General features: G+C 36.5%; 1 protein-coding gene across 11 annotated transcripts in view; it reads right to left on the bottom strand.

The window, feature by feature from the left end:
- The window catches only part of CNKSR2 (connector enhancer of kinase suppressor of Ras 2), a 218,705-nt gene that overhangs the window by 36,221 nt on the left and 160,631 nt on the right, over positions 1 to 21,853 (bottom strand). For all 11 annotated transcript variants that reach the window (XM_027449077.3, XM_027449080.3, XM_027449078.3 and 8 more), the window contains 6 exons: positions 20,899 to 21,071; positions 18,781 to 18,854; positions 16,387 to 16,458; positions 10,224 to 10,291; positions 4,764 to 4,864; positions 3,059 to 3,602 (listed from right to left, as the gene is read on the bottom strand). In XM_027449077.3, coding sequence (XP_027304878.1) covers positions 3,059 to 3,602; positions 4,764 to 4,864; positions 10,224 to 10,291; positions 16,387 to 16,458; positions 18,781 to 18,854; positions 20,899 to 21,071 — 1,032 coding nt within the window. The remainder of the gene's footprint in view (positions 1 to 3,058; positions 3,603 to 4,763; positions 4,865 to 10,223; positions 10,292 to 16,386; positions 16,459 to 18,780; positions 18,855 to 20,898; positions 21,072 to 21,853) is intronic.

The following is a 21,853-nucleotide window of genomic DNA, read 5'->3' as shown; positions in this document are numbered from 1 at the left end:
CAAACACAAATACCTCACAAGAGAATTCTCTTCCATTAAAAAGCAAGAGACTGACCATTACAGTGCCAATACAAAACATCTAAATGATTTACACAAAAGTCATCCAATTAGGGAAGTAAAATAATCAAAAGTTAGCCGTGCAGTGTTAATGTGATATAATGAGACAAAAAAGAAGCAACTGAACACACAACAAAGTTAGGTCCTAATGGATCAAGACAGGAAAGGACAACCCAGATTTTTAGTTTACCATGAGATATCTAGGCATTACAGGAGAACTGATACACAGAACTATTTGCAGTGTCAGGAAATTCTTGCAATATCTATTTCAGGCATAGAGTAGTGATTAACAGAGAGCAGATTCTTAGTTGCTGCAAATCAGTGTAGCCGTTGTAGAAAGTCAACAGAACTATGTAAATTATAGCAGCTGAGGATAGCATCTGAAGTAAAGCATAGAGTTCCTCATTTGTGGCGTGGCTATTTCAAAACATTTTCACAAAAGAAGTTGGAAGAAACAGGACTGCATTTCACGATTTGAACTCAGGAGGCTTTAAAATTGAGGACATAAAAACAAAAAGCTGAAAAAACAAACTTTTGGCAATGACTTTTGACTTGTACAGCCACAAGCACGAAGGAGCTGTATTCCCTGTCCTGCACAAACAGCAATAGAAATGATCAAGCTTTGAAACACATACATGTACATGTACACACGGGAACACATAGAATCATCCAAGAGTATAGAACTATGTCAGCATCACAAATGTGTAAGAGGCAGATAAATGCATTTAGATGGTTCATCTGATACCACTGCAGGGGAGGCTCAAGGAGAAGTTAAAACCTCTCTCAAAGGGGGAAGATCCCACCTCTCCCTCCAGCTGCAAGCTTTTATGTTCCCAGATCAACGGAGCTGCAGAGGCAATGAGGTAGCACACACACACAGGCACCCATCCTGACAGCAGGGTTACAACCAATTCTCATTCCTCTCTGCTCAGAAGTTGGGATTTTGCAACTGAGAACACCCCTTGCACACAATCCGTTCTGCCTTTTTTTTTTTTACTGGTAACCAAACTGGGAAAAGCCAGTGTTGCAAACAGAACATTGTAGCCATAGCAACAAGCAATTCAGCACTTAAACTTTTCAACAGATTAAACAGAATTTTCTTTCTGTTTTTATAATTTCATGGTCAATAATTCACCATGAACACTTTACGTGTCTAGCTGGTCATTAATGTCTCAAAAACAATCTCTTATTAATGCTTCAAGCAAGAAAACCTCCTCACCTAAAGAATAATAAAAGTATGTGTATAAAGGCAGACCACTTGAAAATTAAACGTTTTTCTCCCTTTTTGCAAAATGGTAGGTAAAGGCAGAGAAGAGCCCAAGTTCTGGCTTGTTAGTCCAAGCAATAGCCCTTAATTTGGATTGTACACCATAAAGTGTTACCACGACCTCTAAAGGCCTTAAAAGTGTTGTTTAAAACAACTAGCATCTTAAGCCCTCCAGCAGGATCCCTGTGTGTAGGATCCCAAACAGCCCAGATACTCCACTGGGAAGTCTCCTTGCTACTTTTGCTCCAGTGACTGAGGGCATTTTTTTTATATTGTTTTATAGCTATCAGTAAAAACCCATTTGAAAATCAAAATTGAAGGCTAAAAATAGGATAACACATTCTGCCCAGCTGATGAAACTTAACCCTGTTAATTAAAGAGCTTCATTTCACAGTCAGTAAGAGTCTAATATTACCCTAATGAATGTATGAGCTTTTTGGCAAGAGCCATGCATGAATGCAACTCAAATCATGCCTTTTCTGCTTTTAATGGCATCAGATTTAATATCTGCAAAGGAAATCACTGTTTTATCAAAGGCAAGAATTTGAGAAGTCTAGAACCTATTGACAAAAGCATAAGGAAAATGGAAAACTCTTGATCTCTCCCATGTAGACTAAGTAACGTCCATATGAATTATAATGCTCAACAAATGTACTAATTTAAAGAATTAACTTATGCAGATAGTTAATTATCCAAAGCTTTCACTACCCTCTCCTATCTCTCTACCATTTTTATACTTCTTTACTGTAGTGAAAAGAAAAAAAAAGATTTTGAAGGAACCAAATAGCACAAACCCTTTGAGAGCTTCAGGTCCATCCTGCCTTCCTTGCCACTCCAGGCAGCTTAATCATAGCATAACCCCACAGTTCATGGATGCAGGCTTTGTTGACAGACCCAACAACTTGGGCATGAACTGAACTTTGCTAGCAACACATGCTGAGAAGCTCCATAAATGACAGTGAAAGACAGAGCATGAAACAGACACAGAAATGTTTTTACATGTTCAAGAGGAGCAGGGACCATCCTCATACCCTGTTTATTTGGATTACCTTTGACAAGTAGCACTAATATCTATGGAGTTACTGTGCTACGTAAGAGACAGTTACACAGGGTTATGTTGTATTTTAAACCCTGCTGGTCACATAGTTGTTTTCTAATATTTTTATAATTTGTTTTGAAATATTTTTTGAACTTCTGTCACTACAAATCACAAGGTAAGGAACAGGGGAAAACACACTCTCTTTTTCAACTTCTTTCAGGTTCTGGGCTGTCCTGTGACCTGTCTGCCTAGATATTACACAATGACAGCCAGACCCTGCACTCCAGGATTTACTGAGTGTTTCTAAAATCCAGACGGGGGCTGGCTGGAAACTTTACTGAGTATGTCCTGACACGTACACATGTCAGTGGGGGACAATACTGTGCAAGTAAAAGTGGGAAGAAAGCATGGAAGAAAAATCAACTTAGAACTAGGAATTACTAGTAGGACAAAGCTGGTGACCAGCCAATGGGGAAGTGTCTGGTGATCATGACAGATCATGCAGCACTCTGGCAGCTTACTAGGCCTTAATACATAAGGCTGATTAAAGAGGTGTGAAACAGAGGACCTGGTGAAATACGGGAGATGTTGGAAGACTGTTCTTTTTTAATTTTATTAATAGTTGAAAGGAAAAGACAACTTCTACATCACACGAACAGGACTGTTGAAAAGCCACAGAAATATCCCATACTTACTTTTATCTTCCTGGTTTTCTTCTGCTGCTTTGCCCTCCTCTTCCTCCTCCTCCTCCTCCTCCACCTCCTTCTGCTGCGCTTCTTCTTGGTGATCAGCAGCACCAACTGAAAGGCTCTGGCAGCAGTGGTTGAAGCCGCTATCCCGAGGCAGCGTGAAACTTCGGGGCTTTCCCCCGTTGCCATTCAGCACTTGCATCCGCTCACCCTCCACGAGCGGGAAGGGGCCGTAGTGGTCTTGCAGGTGGCACTTCTGGGTGGGCAAGGTGGATTGCCGCCGGTGCTCGGGGGAGACCACGGCAGCCTCGGAGAACACCGAGTCCTCCAGTGGCAGCGTCTGCAGGTAGTGGAGTCCTGAGCTCGTCAGCGGCGTCTCTATGAGGTCCTGCCAGGAGCGCCGCTGGCTCGCCGTCTTGCGCACCGGCGAGTCGGTGGCGCTCCCCGCCGCCTCCGGGCGGAACTCCTCGTGCGACGACTGCGACTGGGAGGTCTCCGTGGAGGACAGCCGGCTGTGCTTGGGCTCCACGTAAGGGCTTGCGCAACTCATCTGGAAGGTCAGCAATGGAGCAACCTTCAGATCAGTGTAGACCAAGACATAGTGCTAGTAATGACCACATACTTTTCATTGTTACTGAAGGCAACAAACTTATTCCCACACTGCTACTAATAGTTAATCCTAATACTTATTCCTACAAAATGTTCCTTAATCAATAAAAGAAGCCAATGCAATTATTTGCAGAAAACTTTGTAGAATATGGCTCTGTGAAAGACATAGGAGAGATATACCTAGTCCATTAATACTACCTTAAAAACACCATCCAAATGCCTACTGTCATCTTATCTTGCTAATAATTCCTTTGGAATCATGTTGGCAGAGCTTCAGTATGTTTCAAAGGTTTATGGTTTTAGAAAATAAAGTATTGCATTCAGATTAAACCTCAAGAATACTGTCTTTCCCCAGACTCCCAATTTCTCAACCAAAAATTTTGCATTTTTAAAAATATATTCAAGTAAGATGCTTTAGTTAACATTGTCTGCATGTATAGACATGAAAATTAAAATTCCCTGTGAAGAATAAATGTGAAGACTGTCTACTAGTTTTACACCAATAACTGCTTAAATAAAATAAAAAACAATCTCCTTTTGTTATAATTTATAGATAAGCCTACTTTTTCACAGACAATAGAACAACCAATATCACTGTTGGCTATATAAAAGAACATTTTCATGTTGGAATTTCTCTGGAAATTCAAGTGTAATTTGTTACAGTAAATCTTTACAGCAAACCTGTTGTACCTTAAAGAATCTCTGTTGTTACTGAAGTATTACATTTTGTCAAAGACGAAGATAAGGGGGAGGTGAGGGATTGCATGGCTGAGTAGGGATCTATCATGAATTAAGAAGAGGAAAAAGGAATTCTGTAACTTAATCCCTTTCTGTACATGAGTGGGATTATAAATGTATTCTCTACACACCAGTGGAAATAGCAATGATGGTTGTTGAAGCTAAAACATACTCATGTACATGTATGTTTTACATGCTCATATTTTAAGCTCATACTTTAAAAATACCTTAAGTCAAGTACTGGCTCCAAAAATATACTGAAGATTGCCCTAATACGTGCATGCACATGCTTCTAAACAGAAGAGTCACTTCTAAACAGAAAAGTCACTTTATGTAGTCATTCCTGATTAGGCAGGTGACTTACCGAAGGAGGCCGTGGGTATGTGTCGTACGGGGGTGGGGGGCTGTCTTGCTTGGGTGTCGATGGAGTGTCAGCTTCCTCCTTATCGCTCTCACTCCAGTAATCTACAAATTACATACATATCAGATCAAAAACTTTCAACATATTTTGATATGTTTGTATAACAGAGACTTGTTTTCACAACAGCAAGTAGAAATTCCATCCTAGCAAATACTGGAAGTTATATATGAGTTGAATGCTGGCAATCTAAATGATAGCTTCTGTAATTTGGAAATGTTTTAGTGTAAAGAGGGAAACAAACAAACAAACAAACAAACAAAAAAACAACATTATGAGGTATATTAAACATAACTGCAAAGATATTAAACAACCCCACACGTTTAATTCTTGTACAGACCTTATAAATACTACATGCATAGATAGTACTCAATGCAATAATGATCATATTTTCAAATTTTTAGAAAATCATCAAAATAATTATGATTGCATATTGGCTGGAAATTACTGAAAGTATTTTTTATTTTTTTGAACAGAAAAGATGAAAAATGTAACTTGTAATGTAATGTAACCAACACCAACTGGCATATCAAATACGTAGTGGTTATTGCACATGTGAATAATCAAAGTTATTTTCTACCTTTTTTCTCCATTTTATCCTACTAGTTACCCAAACTTTTCAATTACATTTCTAATAACAAACAGATGTACTTAAGATAAGGCAGAAAAATTTAAATCACGTCTTCTTTATAAAACAGTTGCTTGTTGTCCTGTTACCCAAGAATGAAAAAGGTGATTTGCTAAAGGTGATTTGCTAAGGAAGAAGACGACAGTTATATTTAAGCATAGAATTCCAAAAGGTGGATAAGAGAAAGTACAAAGGACACAGGGCCTGTGGTGTAAATTTCATGGGACACGAGGTCTTATTTTGTCATGATATCAAGTCTTAGCCATGCCCATTTCGTATTTATGGTAGTTTGATCAAAGGGGAAAACACTTGGATGAATGTATCACATGGTATTTCCCATTTATTCCGGTGCAAGTATTTTTGAAGCACAACAGCATGCAATTAAATAGATACCAGACCTTAATATTCCTTTCAAAAGAAAACAACTTAACTGCTGACCCAGCTCCAGATAGACAACCTTAATATTTCTATATATTGTAAGACTGATGCAAACATTTATGTTGTCACTTTGTTTCTGACTGTATTACCTTCTGGTATTTGGGTAAGCCACTGTACAACTGCACAAGTGTAGTTCATACCATTCACAGACTAACCACAGGCAATCTCCACGTGAAGTTCATGTTCAATGAACTGGGTGATTTACTATTCTGTCTTTAATAGACGAGGAGACAAAGATTAATTGTTGCTTCATAAACTATCTAAATAACAAAGAGGTTGAAATTTTCCAGGTTTGTACAGTATATAATTTGGCTTTAATGATTTTTGTTACCATTATGGTTATTGTATTTCACAATTAAAAATCTACTGTTATTCAATATTCATTCAGTATTATTCAATATATAAAACAAAAATTACTAATCTTAAGATGACAGTGTCTTGGAATAGTCTACCCTAAAATTCTGTATTTTCCCAAGCTGTGGTAGTTGGGGACAGGCAGCCATATTTATCTGTTTATTTTTTACAAGCAATAATAACTCTTTCGGTCTCTTAAATTGCTTCCTGCAAGCTTTGAGCTGAAAGGTTCTCCTAAAACAGTGTAATAAATAAATAGCATAAATATATTTTTATTTTCATGATGATGGAATAAAAAAATCCAAACAGTGTCTCTGGAAATCTCCAAGTAATTTAATTTTGTTGAGTAAAATACTAAATAAGAGAAAACTGTCATCTAAGTCATTCTCAGTTTGAGAAAATTTGTTTCCGGCAGCTCAAAAAACCTGAAAATATTGGCATATAAGTATGTTTGTTCCTATTTTGTAGCAAAGCCTAATGGAGCTACTTCTGGTGAGAAACCTGTCAGAACTGTATCACTCACTGTGATTTTTGTAGGCTTAGAGCTCAACTATTTATTCTGGAATTAAATCTATCATTCTCGGTGCAGGTTTTGATCTTGGCTAGAAATACAAAAAAGTTCTTCCTGTCAAATCCACATACAATAAAACACTATATGATTATGCTTTTGTGCACCTTACCTCAGATAGGAAATTCTGTTGGCAACCTACTGTGTTTGTCTAAAAAAATTCTGCAGTTCCAGGGGTCAACTTTCAGGTGAAATGAATGAAAACAGCCTCCCATCAGTTTTTAAAAATGTTCTGCTTTTGGCTACTGAGACATTATAATCTATCCAAAATGTGTGTGATGCTATCGAACAGTTGCCATATTTCTCTCTGCAGATTTTGTCCAATTCAGTTCCAGATGAGCTCAAAGCAGCAGGCATATGTTGAAAGCTTTCTGAATGAGCAAGAGACTGCATCTATTATATATAAGCTAACACTGGCCAGCCATTTGCCAGTTAAATGTTTTCTATTTAGATAAGCAAGTATTTTTTTTTCTGTGATTTTCTACGACTGGAAGGTATATAATATCTCCATCGAAGAAAGTCCCTTGCCGTATTGCTAGCATTCATTGTATTTAATATGGAAAGTTGATGGTATTTTTATAAAACTGTTCTGTACAGAATGTGACATTTTCTTCAGCAATACACCCACAGTTTGGTGATTCGTGCATCTCTGAAGCACTTGAAATATGTTTATGCACTTTAGATTCAGAACCGTTCAGCTCTTAATTGAAACAGGTTTGACAACTAGTGTTGAATTGTTTCAGAGGTATTATAAAGCTTTCCTGCAAGGGGATGAACTGAACAGAAATAAAAGACCTTTTGTAAAATCAAATATGTAGATGACAATTGGTACAGTAAGTGAATATAGAAAATTTCAGCTTCACAATTTTTATAATATCAAAAATGCTTGAAGTGATGGAGAGGTTTTACTTTGCTAACTGAATGCCTCTGCTAATTAGGGGCACTACTCATCTGTTTAACAGCCCTTGTGCTGGGAGCCAAGGGTAATCACCAGAGGCATAAAAACACTGTACTGCAGCGAATGGGGAATGTGATACCCTCACTGAACACATATATGCAACACAGTGGATATAGCTCTCCCTACCTCCATATGATAAATCAATTTGAGTAAACGGCATTAGGGTGGTAATAAAGAGCTCCCTTAGTGCCTTGGATATAATTTCAGTGGTAAGTGGGGTCTCACTGATGATCTTCAACAGGGAGCCATTTTAATAATAGGCAACAGGAGGCCTGAATGCACATGATCTCATGTCTAAGAATAGGATCATCTACTATTTTATTATTCAGTGATTGCTTGGTAGGAAAAATATTTTTTCCAAATCTATCTGGATTTATAAAGGTGCATCATGTCTGCAATTGTGCACTTGTACGTACAGTGTTAGCATAACAGTTCTTACACCTTTTCCTTTACCATCCCACGTTATTGTAATTCCAGTGCCAACCTGCTGTCAATAAATGCTTCAATTTGGCTTTGGATGCTAACATGGCCTCAATTTGGCTTTGGATGCTAACATGGAGGATTTCCCTGAAGACTCCAAGACTAAGAACTTGTTTACAGCCTCTTCAGGTAGTGATGGATGGTATACAGGTCCCTCCAACCTGGCTACTGCAATATAGCCTGGGAAATACAGACTCCCAAACTGATTTTGAAGTTTGGTGAAGCATTGAGAACTTGCCTGGAGGAACAGAGATCATGGTGTGAATGGACTGTGTGAATGAAGAGGGCCTAGTACTATGAATGACATGATGTGCAAGGACCATATGGGATGAAGCCAGGTGGGCAATGCAACCGGGATAAGCAGCTGCACTTACTGGAAGGTAAAATTAGAAATGAGGCAATAGCAGATACAACCTAGTTGTCTGAGAGAAAGACAGAACACCCACAAACCTTCCCACCCATGCTATTACCATCAAATTACAGCTGTATGCCGTTAGCCAGTGCTCTTCAACAGCAGGCTGATCTCTCTAGGGTGCTCTGTGGTGAGACAGGGTATGAATCAATGCAGACATCATTTTATGATGCTGTCTGTTAGTCTTCAGCCCTTATAGAATATTGTACTCTCACAATGTTTCCACCTGGCTGCCAAAGCTACGTTTGCTTCTCATCAGGGAAAGGATTTTTTTTGCAGTGTCTCCCAGGAAAGGGGCAACACACCACAGAAATGCATTACAGACACAGACCGCAAACATCTTCTTCTTCGCAATATCTGACCAGATGGACATAACTAAGGCTGCTGTCACATAGGTTGGTACAGAACCAGGACTTTGAGTGGTGTGCAGGACACTACGTGGCTAATTTTGAAGCCTAGTGATAGTCTTTTGAATACAAACTCTCCCTGAAAAATGGCTAGAAGTACAGTTTTCATAACTAAAAGATTACATGCAATACATTGCTGCTGCAGCTCTGAGCTGTAAGCTTTTTGGGACAGAAGTCAGAACTTCACTGATGAAGGGGGAGAAGCCACAAAATTATAAAGTGATGTTCTGACTCAGCAGGCAGCAGGTAGACAGTCATCTGGATAAACTCTGGATCATCATGACCACTGAAATTTTCTGGTATTTGCTGCCAGTTACATTTGTAAAATAGAGTATGGATTCACGAGCCAGCTGCTTGCCAGAGTAGTCAGTTGGATAGGAACACTTCCATGTCACTGGCAATTTGAGGGAACAATCTGCCCAACGCAATGGACGACTGACCCTTTCTTTTTCTTATCTGCAAACAGAATTTCTACTGCAGCAAACCAAAGCAAAGTGACTCATTGTTTTATGTGTGCTGCTTTTATAAATGTAGAAAATACTAGACATAAAAAATATTCGTAAAATGATGTAAACCTATGACTCCAAATGAAAGGCTTCATCACTGAAACAGCCAACAAGGCTCAAGTACACACCTCAAAACAGGAAAACCAGCAGAAATTATAAAACATTACATGTCCTTAAAATTATAGTTTTAAAGTTTTTAATTTTTTTTTTAGGTTTTTAAGAATCCAGTTATGTCAGCAGGCTTTAGAGGAATGGTTTTGTTCCTGAGACCTATTTCATGCATTCCTCCTCCCTGTGAATTAAAACACCAAATGTAATATTTTAAATTATTTTTTAGTTTGCAGATTCTTAAGCTTATTTTAATGGAGAACACAGACTCCTTAGTACTACATACCTGAGATTACTGGCAGAAAATGTGCTGCTTTTAGCTACCTTCTGTGGCTTTCTCATAAATAATCCAAGGGTATGTGGACCAGAGTCTGAAGAAACTAATCAAAAACCCCTAAGAAAGAAGCAATTCTCTAAAGCAACAACAGGGATGCTTATATGCGAATTGCTGTTAGATGATGAGAATGAGGCCTGATACACAGCTGGGAAAAAAAAGAACAGATGAACTTGTTATAGGAGCTGACAGAAGAAACTAAAATAATATTACCTTGCTCTTGTTTGATCCTCTCCCTTTCTGCATAGCCAGCAGCAAGCATGTTAATTCTGTTTAGCCATCTGAAATAATATTAAAAAAGCAGTGATACCAATACAGCATGTTAATTTTTAGTGTACTTCTACAGAACAACAAAGGTATGAGCATCTGACAGATTCAAGACAACGTTATTTTTCATATTAAACAGCTGTTTTTTTTTGATACTCTGGGAGCCTCCAAAGATCTATAATTTTGCTGTTGAACAAATTGTTTTCACAGTAAAGATCTTGTTTCAAATGGAAAATCATGTATGATGTCAAACATCTGTAAAATAAAGGATTTGGAGATAATCAAAGGGCTATTAAGTCTGCTGTTCATAGATATGCCATCACACCGATACTCCTGCTGTTCTGATTTCTTGAGAATAAACACGACTTTTCAGAGATTTAAGAAATATTTCAAGACCTGATTTGGCAACTTAGTAGAGGAACAGAGCAGAAACCACCAGTCAAAAAAACAAGGTTTACTCCTAAACAGACAGTGAGGCTTAATTATGCCATTATGTGTTTTAGGGCTTACCTACATTGCCAAATACAAAGAGGAGGCCGCATATCAGAATTCGCCTTTGTGTTTGTGTCAGGGAAGCAGAGGGAGAAAAGACAGTTGCCTCAATGCAATTCATACCTAAGGCTTTCACCTCAACTTAGACTTGAAAAAATGCTTCCATAAGCTACATGAATTGAAAATAAACTATTGCTATTCTCTTCTAGCAGGACTGTCATTGAAAAGCATACACTTGACTGCCTGTAGCAATGCTCTAATTCAGCCTGCCCTCTTCCCCCAAAGGGCTCTCAGTGTATTCATTATCCAAACAGACTAAATCAGTTCTTCCACCAATGATGCTTTAAATGACCATGACAACCTCCTATGGTAGTCCATTCCATGTTAAACCTGGAATTCCTTACACACGTCATCCTGACTACAGGATGATGTACCTGGTTTGCCAAGCCAGTCAGCGGCTTGCAATTTTACTGCTAGTGCATATGGAAGGTCAGCTGGAGTCAGTTCTGCATTGCCTTCAGAAATGTGAATCTCCTGTTTCAGAAAACTGGCCTGATGGCTGTTATTTGCATATTGCAATAGGGAAACAGCATGTAATATTTCATCAGCAAGAGAGATCTTTGGTGAGACCTTTGCAATCAGTCCTGGATGCCAACCTTTAAGACACTTCAGTTCAAGATAAACAGACATTAGATCATAAAATACAGTTGCTCTCCTTGAAACAAACTTCTGCTGCTGCCCCTACACAAACTGATCACATGTTATCTGTAAATTACATTAATGGTCTATAAGTCATTGTACATTGGGAAGGATGCTAGGGATCTACTGAAGTGATTACAGTGTACTGCATATTAATTTACAATCAAAGTTTCTGCCAGAAGAATAGGGGAGCTGAAGAAAAGACTTAAAATTTCTTCTGTAATTGTTAGAAAGTGCCATACACTTGAAAAAATCACTGGCACACAGAGACAGAAATCCAACAAATCATGCTTCAGACAACTATTGCATATCTTCACAGAAGAAAAAAGTCATCCCTCTCCAAAACTCTCTTTTAAGTTCACATTTCTGATATGTGAAGTCTTTCTTTAGGGGGTGAAGCTCACCCATCTCGACAGTTCTGCCAGCCCAAATCAGAGGTATTGATGTGGGAACCTCACCCACACTACTCCAGGCCTGTGGTGCCCTGTGATGAGCAAAGGCCACAGACCTGTCCATGTACAGAGGGCAAAGAGCACAATCAGGCAAGCACCTGCTCTGTCGCATGGTGTGGCATACAGCAGAGGTGGGCTTCACTGGCCTCTCACCCAGTTTGGATCTCACATTCCCAGATCAGCTCAGGGCTTAACACCACCCAGTGCAGTCGACATAAAACAACTGCCTACTGTATCCCTTTGAATAGGCCTGTTCACCACAAAATATTAAATTATACAGCTATAAGAGTTCTCCATTTGGGAAATTTCATTCCATCCTAAACATGAGATAGTATTTTGTATGCCTGAGAGTGAGGTAACCAATTAAATTACCAAAGAGTTAAGTGACAGTGGTTACAGCTATAGTAGATTATTCCAGAAAAAAAAAATCCTGAAAAGTATAATCTAACAATAACCCAGGAACTGTATACCAGTCTAAAAGAGAGACAACAGACTGACTTCACATTTAATGATTTTCTGTAGTTCATGATTTACGTCATGGTTTGGAACAAGTGCCTGTGGGATGAGTGACAAGGCACTGATCTGGTTGTAAACAGTTAATAACTATGTCTTTTGAGTGGTTTTCTAGTTCAGAAATGAAAAGAATGGTATTGACTTCTGCATGTTTTCTGGTATATGGCCACTAAAGCTTCATTAGATATGGCTAGACATCTGTGGTTAGACAATTAGTATTATTTTAATAAATCATGGCTAGAGTTAGGTTCATTCAGGCTAGAGTATGAGAAATCCATCACACTGGGGTTATATCACAGGGAAATGCAATGATCTTTAGAAGAGTGGAGGAAGAATAAAACATTCCTGCTTTACACAACATAATGGACAGAAGTATCAAGTGTACAGTTATACAAGAACTCTTTACTATGAATATTAAAACCTACTTAAAAGTAATCTGCAAAGCCCTTGTATATGGGAAGATTTAAACCTGTGGTGTGCTGTAATTTTTAGAGGGCAAAAGGCCAAGAAAATATTCCTTCCTTACTGCAAATGCAGCTTTAGTTTTCTTGTGAGAATTATCCTATTGTTAGCTATGACAATAATAGTTACAATAAGTAACACTGGTACTTGCAGCAGTCATCTAGGTTTTGCTTTTGTTTTCTTTTTCTTTTCAAGAATAGCATACACATTTCTTGTCAGTATGTAATTAAAACAATTTTATGACTCACTCAGAACCAAATTAAATATATATATATATATCTTTCTATATACTTAGAACTCCTATAAAGAAGAATGCACAGTACTGTCACTCAAACAGAAGAGTAGGAAACATTTTTTCTATCTTATCTCAGACTCCAGGTAGGTGCAAAGCTTTTAGTCAAAGCAGGGTGTCTAATTGTCCTTAACCATAAAGCTCAAGGATTAGGATGAACCCGCTATATAGCAATAGGAGTATGGATACCATATAGTGTCTATAAGTAAACTGCTGCAGTTTAACCAGAATGAAGAGGCCTGTAGACGATGCTGGAAATATTTTATAGGCCATCTTTACTGAAATCTTCCAGACACATTCTCACATGCTAATAATACAAGCTGATTTGTCATCTTTACTCTTAACTATAAAGCTACATTGAGGAAGAAATTATAAATTTCAATACTTTGCCTATACACAACAAGATACAGAGGAGAGTTCGGTTACAATAGGTTCAAGGAATTTCTCAGACAATCATTCTATGTGAAGCTGCAGACTGCATTTTCCTGCATAGATTACATAGCTTACCGTATTCGGAATAAAAAGGATCAATAAGAGTTTGCAAAGTATTTAAACCAGCCAACATTGAAAAGGCTGCATTTGCCTTTGAACTGATGATTGGCATCTTTGAGGAAAAAACAGATATTTAGTCTATAAAGTAGCAGGTACAGTTAACAATCAAAATAAAGTTACACATAGCATCATTACGTAGAAATATGTGGACTGCCTTGTACATCATAATATTTTCTTGGAATAGGAATAACAAGAAATTTCAAAACAAGGTATTTCTATGAATATAAACCTATATTATCAAAACCGTACTTTGCATCAATGAAGGATACTCCATCCTTCTTTTCACCCAAAGTAAATGTGTTGTATGGGTAGAAAGAATCCTTGTGCTGGTGTAATCATGCAAAGGAGAGGGACTTCAGATGCCACAACAATAAAGCTCAGTGATTGGAGCTCTCCCAGCTTCTACCAACATAGCAGTGTGGCTCAGTCACAAAAGTAGTAGGAAAAATTGAATAGGAACAAAGTTACCTAAAACTAAAACACGTTTTATGTGAGTATACACATACCCATACCCCAAAAAAACCTTCATCCCCAAATAAAACTTCATGTCCTGTATATACTTTTTAAAAATTTATTTATTTTTTACTAAGTTATTTTATTCAAGGGATGAAGGAATGCAACCAATTCTAACTTTGTTAGACTGCTTGAGCAGTTTTCTAATTTCCTTTATTTCTTGTGCCTCACATATAATAGAACTGCAGTGACTGCATTACACCTGACAAAAATATACCTGTGAAAGCTAATGAAGAACATAAATTGATCAAAACAGTTTTAATTTAACTTTTAATATATTGATTCTGTTTCACTTTGGTTAGGCTAGGACATGCTTTTAGGCAGGAAGTATTGTATTTATTACCTCTGCATTTGAAAGATTAGTTTTTCAGTAACACGTTTTTGTTCAATAGAGTTAATTTGTATATTAACCTTGTGAAGGTGAACTACTTTATATCATATATTAAACAAAGTGGATCAAATAAAAATATATGGTGAGACTGTGATTCAGACATAAGAATTTCAAGAAATTCCATAGACATCGATGGAGTTATTTTAAATTTACATCTGCATAATTCAGATCAATATTTGGTCTATCTCCTTTTGAAAAAACTGATAAGCAGGTATTTCAAAATATGATAAAAAAGCGATTCATGCTGCATAGTTATAACCTTCTAGATCTTACGTTAGTTTTAGATGTGCAATACATTTTTAACATATTGATGCACATTTCCTGCTGATTTCTGATTACTGAAGAGTTATATAAATTTTTATCCTCAGAAACAAGTCACCTTGTCATACTGACTGAGGACTTACTGACAGAAATGATTTATCTGCTGCTGTAGTTTGGGACATGCTGAATAGACCGTGCCATTATTCTGTTTGCTGTGCTGTTTGAGTGACTGGCTTGACAGAGTTATCTAGTAAAGGCAAGCCTAAAATTTTACAAACAAATAAAAAGGTTTTAAGTTTTCTAAATGATGAGAGACTTTTGAAATGAGTTTCAGTCATGCATGAACCTTTGAAAATGTTACCAGACAGCTATTTCTAAATAAAAGCAAACACAGAATAGTACTAGTATACTTTTTCAGTCACACATTATCAGTAAAGAACTGGCAGTACCCTGAAGCTGATCAGCCAGGTACCTGAATCTAGTACACACAGGAGAGATTAAACCATGACCATAGCACTAACTAATGAGTTTTATGAGTTGAGTTTTATCACCTTTTTCTCCTGTTTTAAAAGCAATTTTACTCAGCTACCATGTCCACAGACATTATGTAAGTCAGAACAATTATCAGGTTACAATCATAGATTTTTGTTTTTGTCCTATCGTATGATGAAAATTACATATTATTTTGAGCTGAATTAGTTTTAATTTATGTTGTGAAAATAAATGAAATGATCCTCCAAATATTTGAATAGGCATTGGATCCATGATTTTAATTTGTCTTTTACATGAAATAAGTGTAATTGTGTTTATTTTATGCTGAAATCTTAATAGTTTTTCTGAAAAATTGGCTTACTATAGGTACAGTTAAGCTCAACACACTAAGAGCTGAGACTTAAACCCTCACTCTTTTCAAGTTGCTGAGATTATCCCCACTAACTTCCTTAAAGTCAAAAGTTCACGTCAACGTGTAGGTTAAATTCACGTTGGTGGAGAGAATCTGCACAACAAATTGCTTGTAATCTCCTTTATCAAGTTTGGCAAAAGAATAATCAGTTACTGTTATAAATCCTTTTCCAACTTATCACTCCTTCAAGAGCCAGAAATAGAAGTGTTCCCAGAGCAAGCATCACATGCCCACGGAGGGATGCTAGGAAGCAGAGTTGGAGATGTTGCATGTTTTCAGGTGTCACACAGCTAAGAACAGCTTTACAGAAACCTTGAATTCTGAAATTGTGTTTATGGGTTATTTTCAAAAACTGTTTTTTGCTTCTTAGTAGAAAGATAGAATCTTGTTTCTAAAAATCTTCAAATCTTATTTTCAAAAAAACTGTTTTTTTTCATGAATAGAATATTTAGCATATGCAGACAAAAAAAATGCTACTCTGCAATTAACATGCAATAAACATGTAATTTATTATCACTAACTTCAAGGAAGTGCCATGTTTAAAGAATGATTCCTTGACTTTTGCTTGACTTTCTTACCTGTTCATATCATCTAGATGTTCAGCAGCAAAATAAAAACTTTTGATCTTAGGATGGCAGGCTTTGAATGCACTGTAGAGGAAAAAAATAATTATAAAAAAAGTAATGGTACAACATTTTTTTTTTTATAAGTTAGCACGGTCACCAAGCAATGAGTTCAGATTTCCTGATTTGGTAGAAGCCCCCCAACATGTTATACAAATATAACATCCTTGATCCTTGTGGATCCCTTCTAACACAGAATATTCTATAATTCTTTGATTCTAACATTTAGGATTGTTCCAGTTTTCACTGACTGAAGTACCCCTTTCTAAACAACACTTGAATCATATGTGTATAAGTAGATTGTATACCTACAGCGTAGTACATTTGGACAAAGTTAACCAGTTAAGGATACAGTTTTATTTACTAGGCAATTTTACAGATATACTGTAGGTGTCCAATTTTTTCTGAACAGAAAATTGACCAAACAATTTATTTAACACAACAGAAAAACTCTAAGTCCTGGTGATTTCTGACATCCTAATGACCTTGACATTACCTTTAGCTCTAATGACTGCATTTCAAACAGAAAAATGTGATGCACTGATTGACTTTTGAAAAGCTGTTATAAATCAACAACGTGTTCTTGAGGTCATTCTAAGCAACGGGCAATTACATCTCATCTTTTCTTTCCACCAAACTAATCAACATGACTAGGCTGAGAGAATTACTGCATTTCATACATAATATGAAATAAATTACTTGAAAGAATTTTGTAACTATGTTGGATAAAGATTTATGGTGAAGTTCTTGAAGATCTAGAAAATGCATCAGAAAGTAATTAATAATTTACAGTACAGAAGAATCATTTTTGTGAATACCCTGATGGTCTCCCTTAAAATAAGAAAATGAAAAAAATGCCTAACAGTCCTGAAGAAAATAAGGAAAACTGAAAGCATGGTATATGAAAAGCAACAGTATCATTTTTCTGAACTACAATGGATTATATATATGTATATATCATATATATAATAATTCCCTTTCTAGACCATTGTTGTTGTTGTTTTTAGGAAAATGGTAATGATGTTCTTCATGTATCATGCTTGCAGTTTTTAATATATGTTTGTATGTGTATGTACATATATATGTGTATATATATATAAACCAGGTATGTGAAATTGAAATCCACAAAAGGTAGTATTAGTGAAAGTAGCATCTAAAAACGAGGCAAAAAGGACTCCTACACTATAGACCATTACACAATGTTATAGAAGTGAAAGCAGATAAGCAGTGACCTCTGCTCAATTTAGAAACACATCAAGTTACTGAGACCCAAAATTTGGCTTAAAGTTGTTACAGCACTTGTCATCTGAATTCTTAGAGTGTTTTTTTTTTCACTTCATCTGCCACCCAAGGAATGTTAACAACCACATTTTGTATACTACCATCTAGCAAATACTACCAAGTTAAAAACAAAAACAAAAAACAATTCAAGCAGGGTGCAGTTCTGAGAAATAGGTAGAGTTTATGTTGCTGCCCCAAAAAGCATAAAAATGAAGCATTTCAGCAACATAGCCCAAGGACATGGGGCACAATACAATAAACACAAGCTGATATTTCATTTTTTTTTTAAAGGCAATTTTATTTACTGCCATATGAAATCATCACGAAGATCAGAGATCATCCTGAAGAGCTATGTAGACCAACTGATACAAGGTCAGTCTCTTCTTTATAACTGCGTGTACTATAAGTCATATTGTTTTACTTTTGCAATGGCTTTTCTGTACAATTTTCAGTAATTCTACAGGCTCGACAAACTTCAGTCAAATAACAGTAAGAACCATTAGAAGGCAACTTAAAAAGTTTTTCACTCTAAAAATACATTTGTGTGAGAATGCACCTATCACATAACTACATATGCTTGAACATGCATCTAAATCAAAAATGGGTTCATGCAATGGTGCAAACCCAGACACCAGCAAATACAGCTAGGTGAGAAGAAAAGTTACTTTAAAGCTTTAGTTCATACCCCAGAAAGAGAAAATAACTGTCATTCTCTTGTTTTACTCTGCCTTGGGACTGACATACTGTGCCAGCACAGTGTGAGATTATGCAAACTAATTTAAAAAGATGGATGCTTGGACATGAATGTGGAGACTTTTTTTTTTTTTTTTTGTGTGTGTGTGTGGATGGTTTCTTGAGCTTAAAGGTTTCAGAAAAAAACCTACAACCCCAAATACAAATACTGTATTTGACTGTTCTGTATGATTTCATTTTGTGATCTAGCCAAATAATCTTTGTAACAAAGTCCATTATGTCACTGTTTAAAGGGAGAACCTTGTTCTTTGTTCCACTTTTTCTATTGTATCATTGTTCCTATTGTATCACTGCATTACTTTTGAGCATACTTACTATTTCTTTCGGCATTCACTAGCTCTGTCAATTTTAAATTCAGGTAGACTGATGAATCCTTCTGCTTTTTCATCCTGCAAAGATAGTTCTAAATAGTACTGTTGTTAAGGTGTCAGAAAAGAAAAATACATACTGAAAACTTAAGGATATTTTCACTTGCCTGCTTCTTACATAAGGAATACCAATGTATGCTCTGCTCTGGCAAACCTCCCACAGAATTCACTGGGACTTTTGCCAAAGTAGTAAGATAGATCCCTTGGTATAAAATACAATTTTAAATACTTGGTTTTCTCAAACAATTTCACAGCTGAACCAACATTTGAAAATATACAAAATGACCAAACATATTCAGGCAATTAGTTACTGTAATTAGTTAATTTCAGGGGAGGATGGACTAATTAGTAAGCAGAAATGCAGTGTACTGTAAGAAATAGGGGGAAAAAGTGACTTAAATATGTGCAGTTTACTATCTTTATTCAATATCACAGCTAGGATATATGACATCTCTTCAGCTACTGTTATCTCTCTCCAGCACATAAAGAAGAAATCTGACCTTCCTCCTCTTTCAAGGCTTGCACACAGTTTATTTTATCAGATACTCAATCTTTCTTGACTCTTCACAATTTGAGAGAATTATTTTATGCCACTAATACATCAATACCACAGACTCTCTTATTTGACTGTTGATAACTTTGCATAAGAAATTAATACAAGATCATGAGAGTGGAGCTGCAGAAAACACAACTGTATTTTAATGAATTCCGCAGAATTACGTCTTGTGCTCTCAGAATCTTCACAGTAATATATGTTACATATGCAGTCTATATGACTATTTGCTTTCTAAAAAATAAATAAATGACACATATTAGCATATAACACCGGAACTGGAGTTGTTCTGTGGGAGGTACAAGGTTGTAAGAATTACTGAGTTCGCAGGTACTTAAAAACAAAAGGAAAAAGAAAAAATTTGTTATTTCTTTTTTCTTGCATGGTTGCCTAAGGAAAGAAAAAAATCCATTGGTGAGGTAGATGAAGTTTCAAAAGTAACAGTCCCAGAAAGTCAAGGGAACCTGAGGCAGGAGGAAGACAGTGGAATTTAAACTACTGCCTTCTCCAATGGACAGCAGCATGCAACTCAATGGTTCCCTAGACCCATTGGCCTCAGACTGGTCAGTCAATGTTCTTGTAGCTATGAATTTCTGCTCTGATGAAGACCTTGTAGGAGGGAAGATGAGGAGGAGGGAGTTAGGGTTACTGATCTGAAGCTGGGATGAAGGCACAAATGCAATGAGTGTGCGGGAAAACAGGCTTCAGTAGCAACTTGTGGTACAACTTGCTTTCTATCTACATAGGGAGAAGTCTGTGATCAAAATGCTTTAAAAAATTACACAAAAGCAAAATTAAAATAACAAATGATTAAAATAACAAGTAGGGCAGTCCAAGACTAAGTGCATTCACAGGTTGGCAATGATTTTATCTCAGGATACTTACTAATGAGACTAGCAGGGTTTAAAATTAAAGTTTTCTACCTGACTGGCAAAAGACTTTTCTACTAAAGCTGATATAGATAAGCATGTACAAAGCAAAACATGTTGTACAATCAAAGCTGTACACAATTCAGTTGGGCTGCTCTGGAGATCCTAAGTTCAATGTACATGAGCACTGAAATCATAACAAATACACAAAGAAGGAACAACAGGAGAACACAACTGAAAAAACAAAAGCATCTGTAATTGCCAGAGCTTTTGATGATTTCACTGGCACACATAAACAAGGAACACTAGGCAGCACATCATTAAAGTTTATACTCTCATGACTAAGCTTGAATGACAAGATTAAATAACTACCTTTTCCCTTTCAATGGTCTGAGGATAGATTTATTCTAAAATGGTGAGAGCAGGACACTGAAAAGTATGCTTTTTCTCCTCGTAGTAAAAGATAAATTTGAAGGACCAAATCTCCTTAGATTTTAATGGTAATTTAATTAATATCAGTATAATTATTTGGGTGAATAAAGTTTTTTTGCATGTATAAGAACTCAAAGCACTGGCTTTCCACAAAACCATGTCAATAGCACTGCACAGGGGATTTGATGAAGCATTGAGCATATAGGCTTACCTCTTCATTGATATACCAATACAGAGATGTATCTTTCAGGACGAACCAATATTTTTTCCATTTCTGGGAGAAATAACTCTTGGCATCTTTCTTCTTCCAAAGCCAGCCTTCACAGTCTCCTCGGCCAAGATCTTTACAAGAGATCCGTCTTTTGCTTTTACCAGGAATAGGAGCTGAAAATAACAATGAGTTGATGTGAAAGTGTTTGGCTTGTCCACTAAATCAACAAGCCAGGTAGCCATAAAGCACTACATACTTGGTTCAGAAAATTAATTAAAATTTTCAACTTCGATATGCCATCATTAAATTACAACAAACCTTTCATTTGGGCCACAAAGATACCTTAAAAAACAAACAAACAAACAAAACAAACAAACAAACAAACATACAAACAAAAAAAACAACACAAGAAACAACAAAGCAAACCCAAACAAAGCAGGTTCAGCAACCCAGAGAGCTCATATTCTATAGATGAGACAAAAAGAGAAAAAGCAATACAGAAAGAGATGATGTAGAGGAAAGAAAGGCAAGATATTTAAGTTAAGAAAAATGGTTATTTATAATTTTCAACAAATTAATACCTCATGTCACATCAAAGCACACAACATATAAATTCATGTAATTTCACACCTAGCTACTAATTGTTTAATAGTCTTGTAAAATAAAACTATGTAAATACTTGATGGATATTCAGAAATCTCTCTTTGTACCTCCTTTTGCAACTAAACATTTGCTAAGGCCTTTGTACTTCTACATCAAAGGAAAACAGTTTACTGAGATATAATTACCAGACAGATAAGGTAATGAGCAATGGCTGCACTGACACATTATCCTCACACAGCTGCAAAAACAGCCCTGGCCCCAAAATATACTACAGTCTACATGTTAAAAAAAATTTAAAAAATCAGTAGTTATATGCTTATAAGGTAAGGGGATATTATGAGACATTGGTAAT

This window comes from Anas platyrhynchos, chromosome 1 (assembly GCF_047663525.1).
Source record: "Anas platyrhynchos isolate ZD024472 breed Pekin duck chromosome 1, IASCAAS_PekinDuck_T2T, whole genome shotgun sequence".
Taxonomy (NCBI): Eukaryota; Metazoa; Chordata; class Aves; order Anseriformes; family Anatidae; genus Anas; species Anas platyrhynchos.
The sequence above is the reverse complement of the archived record's forward strand: the minus strand, read 5'-3'. Positions and strand labels throughout refer to the sequence as shown.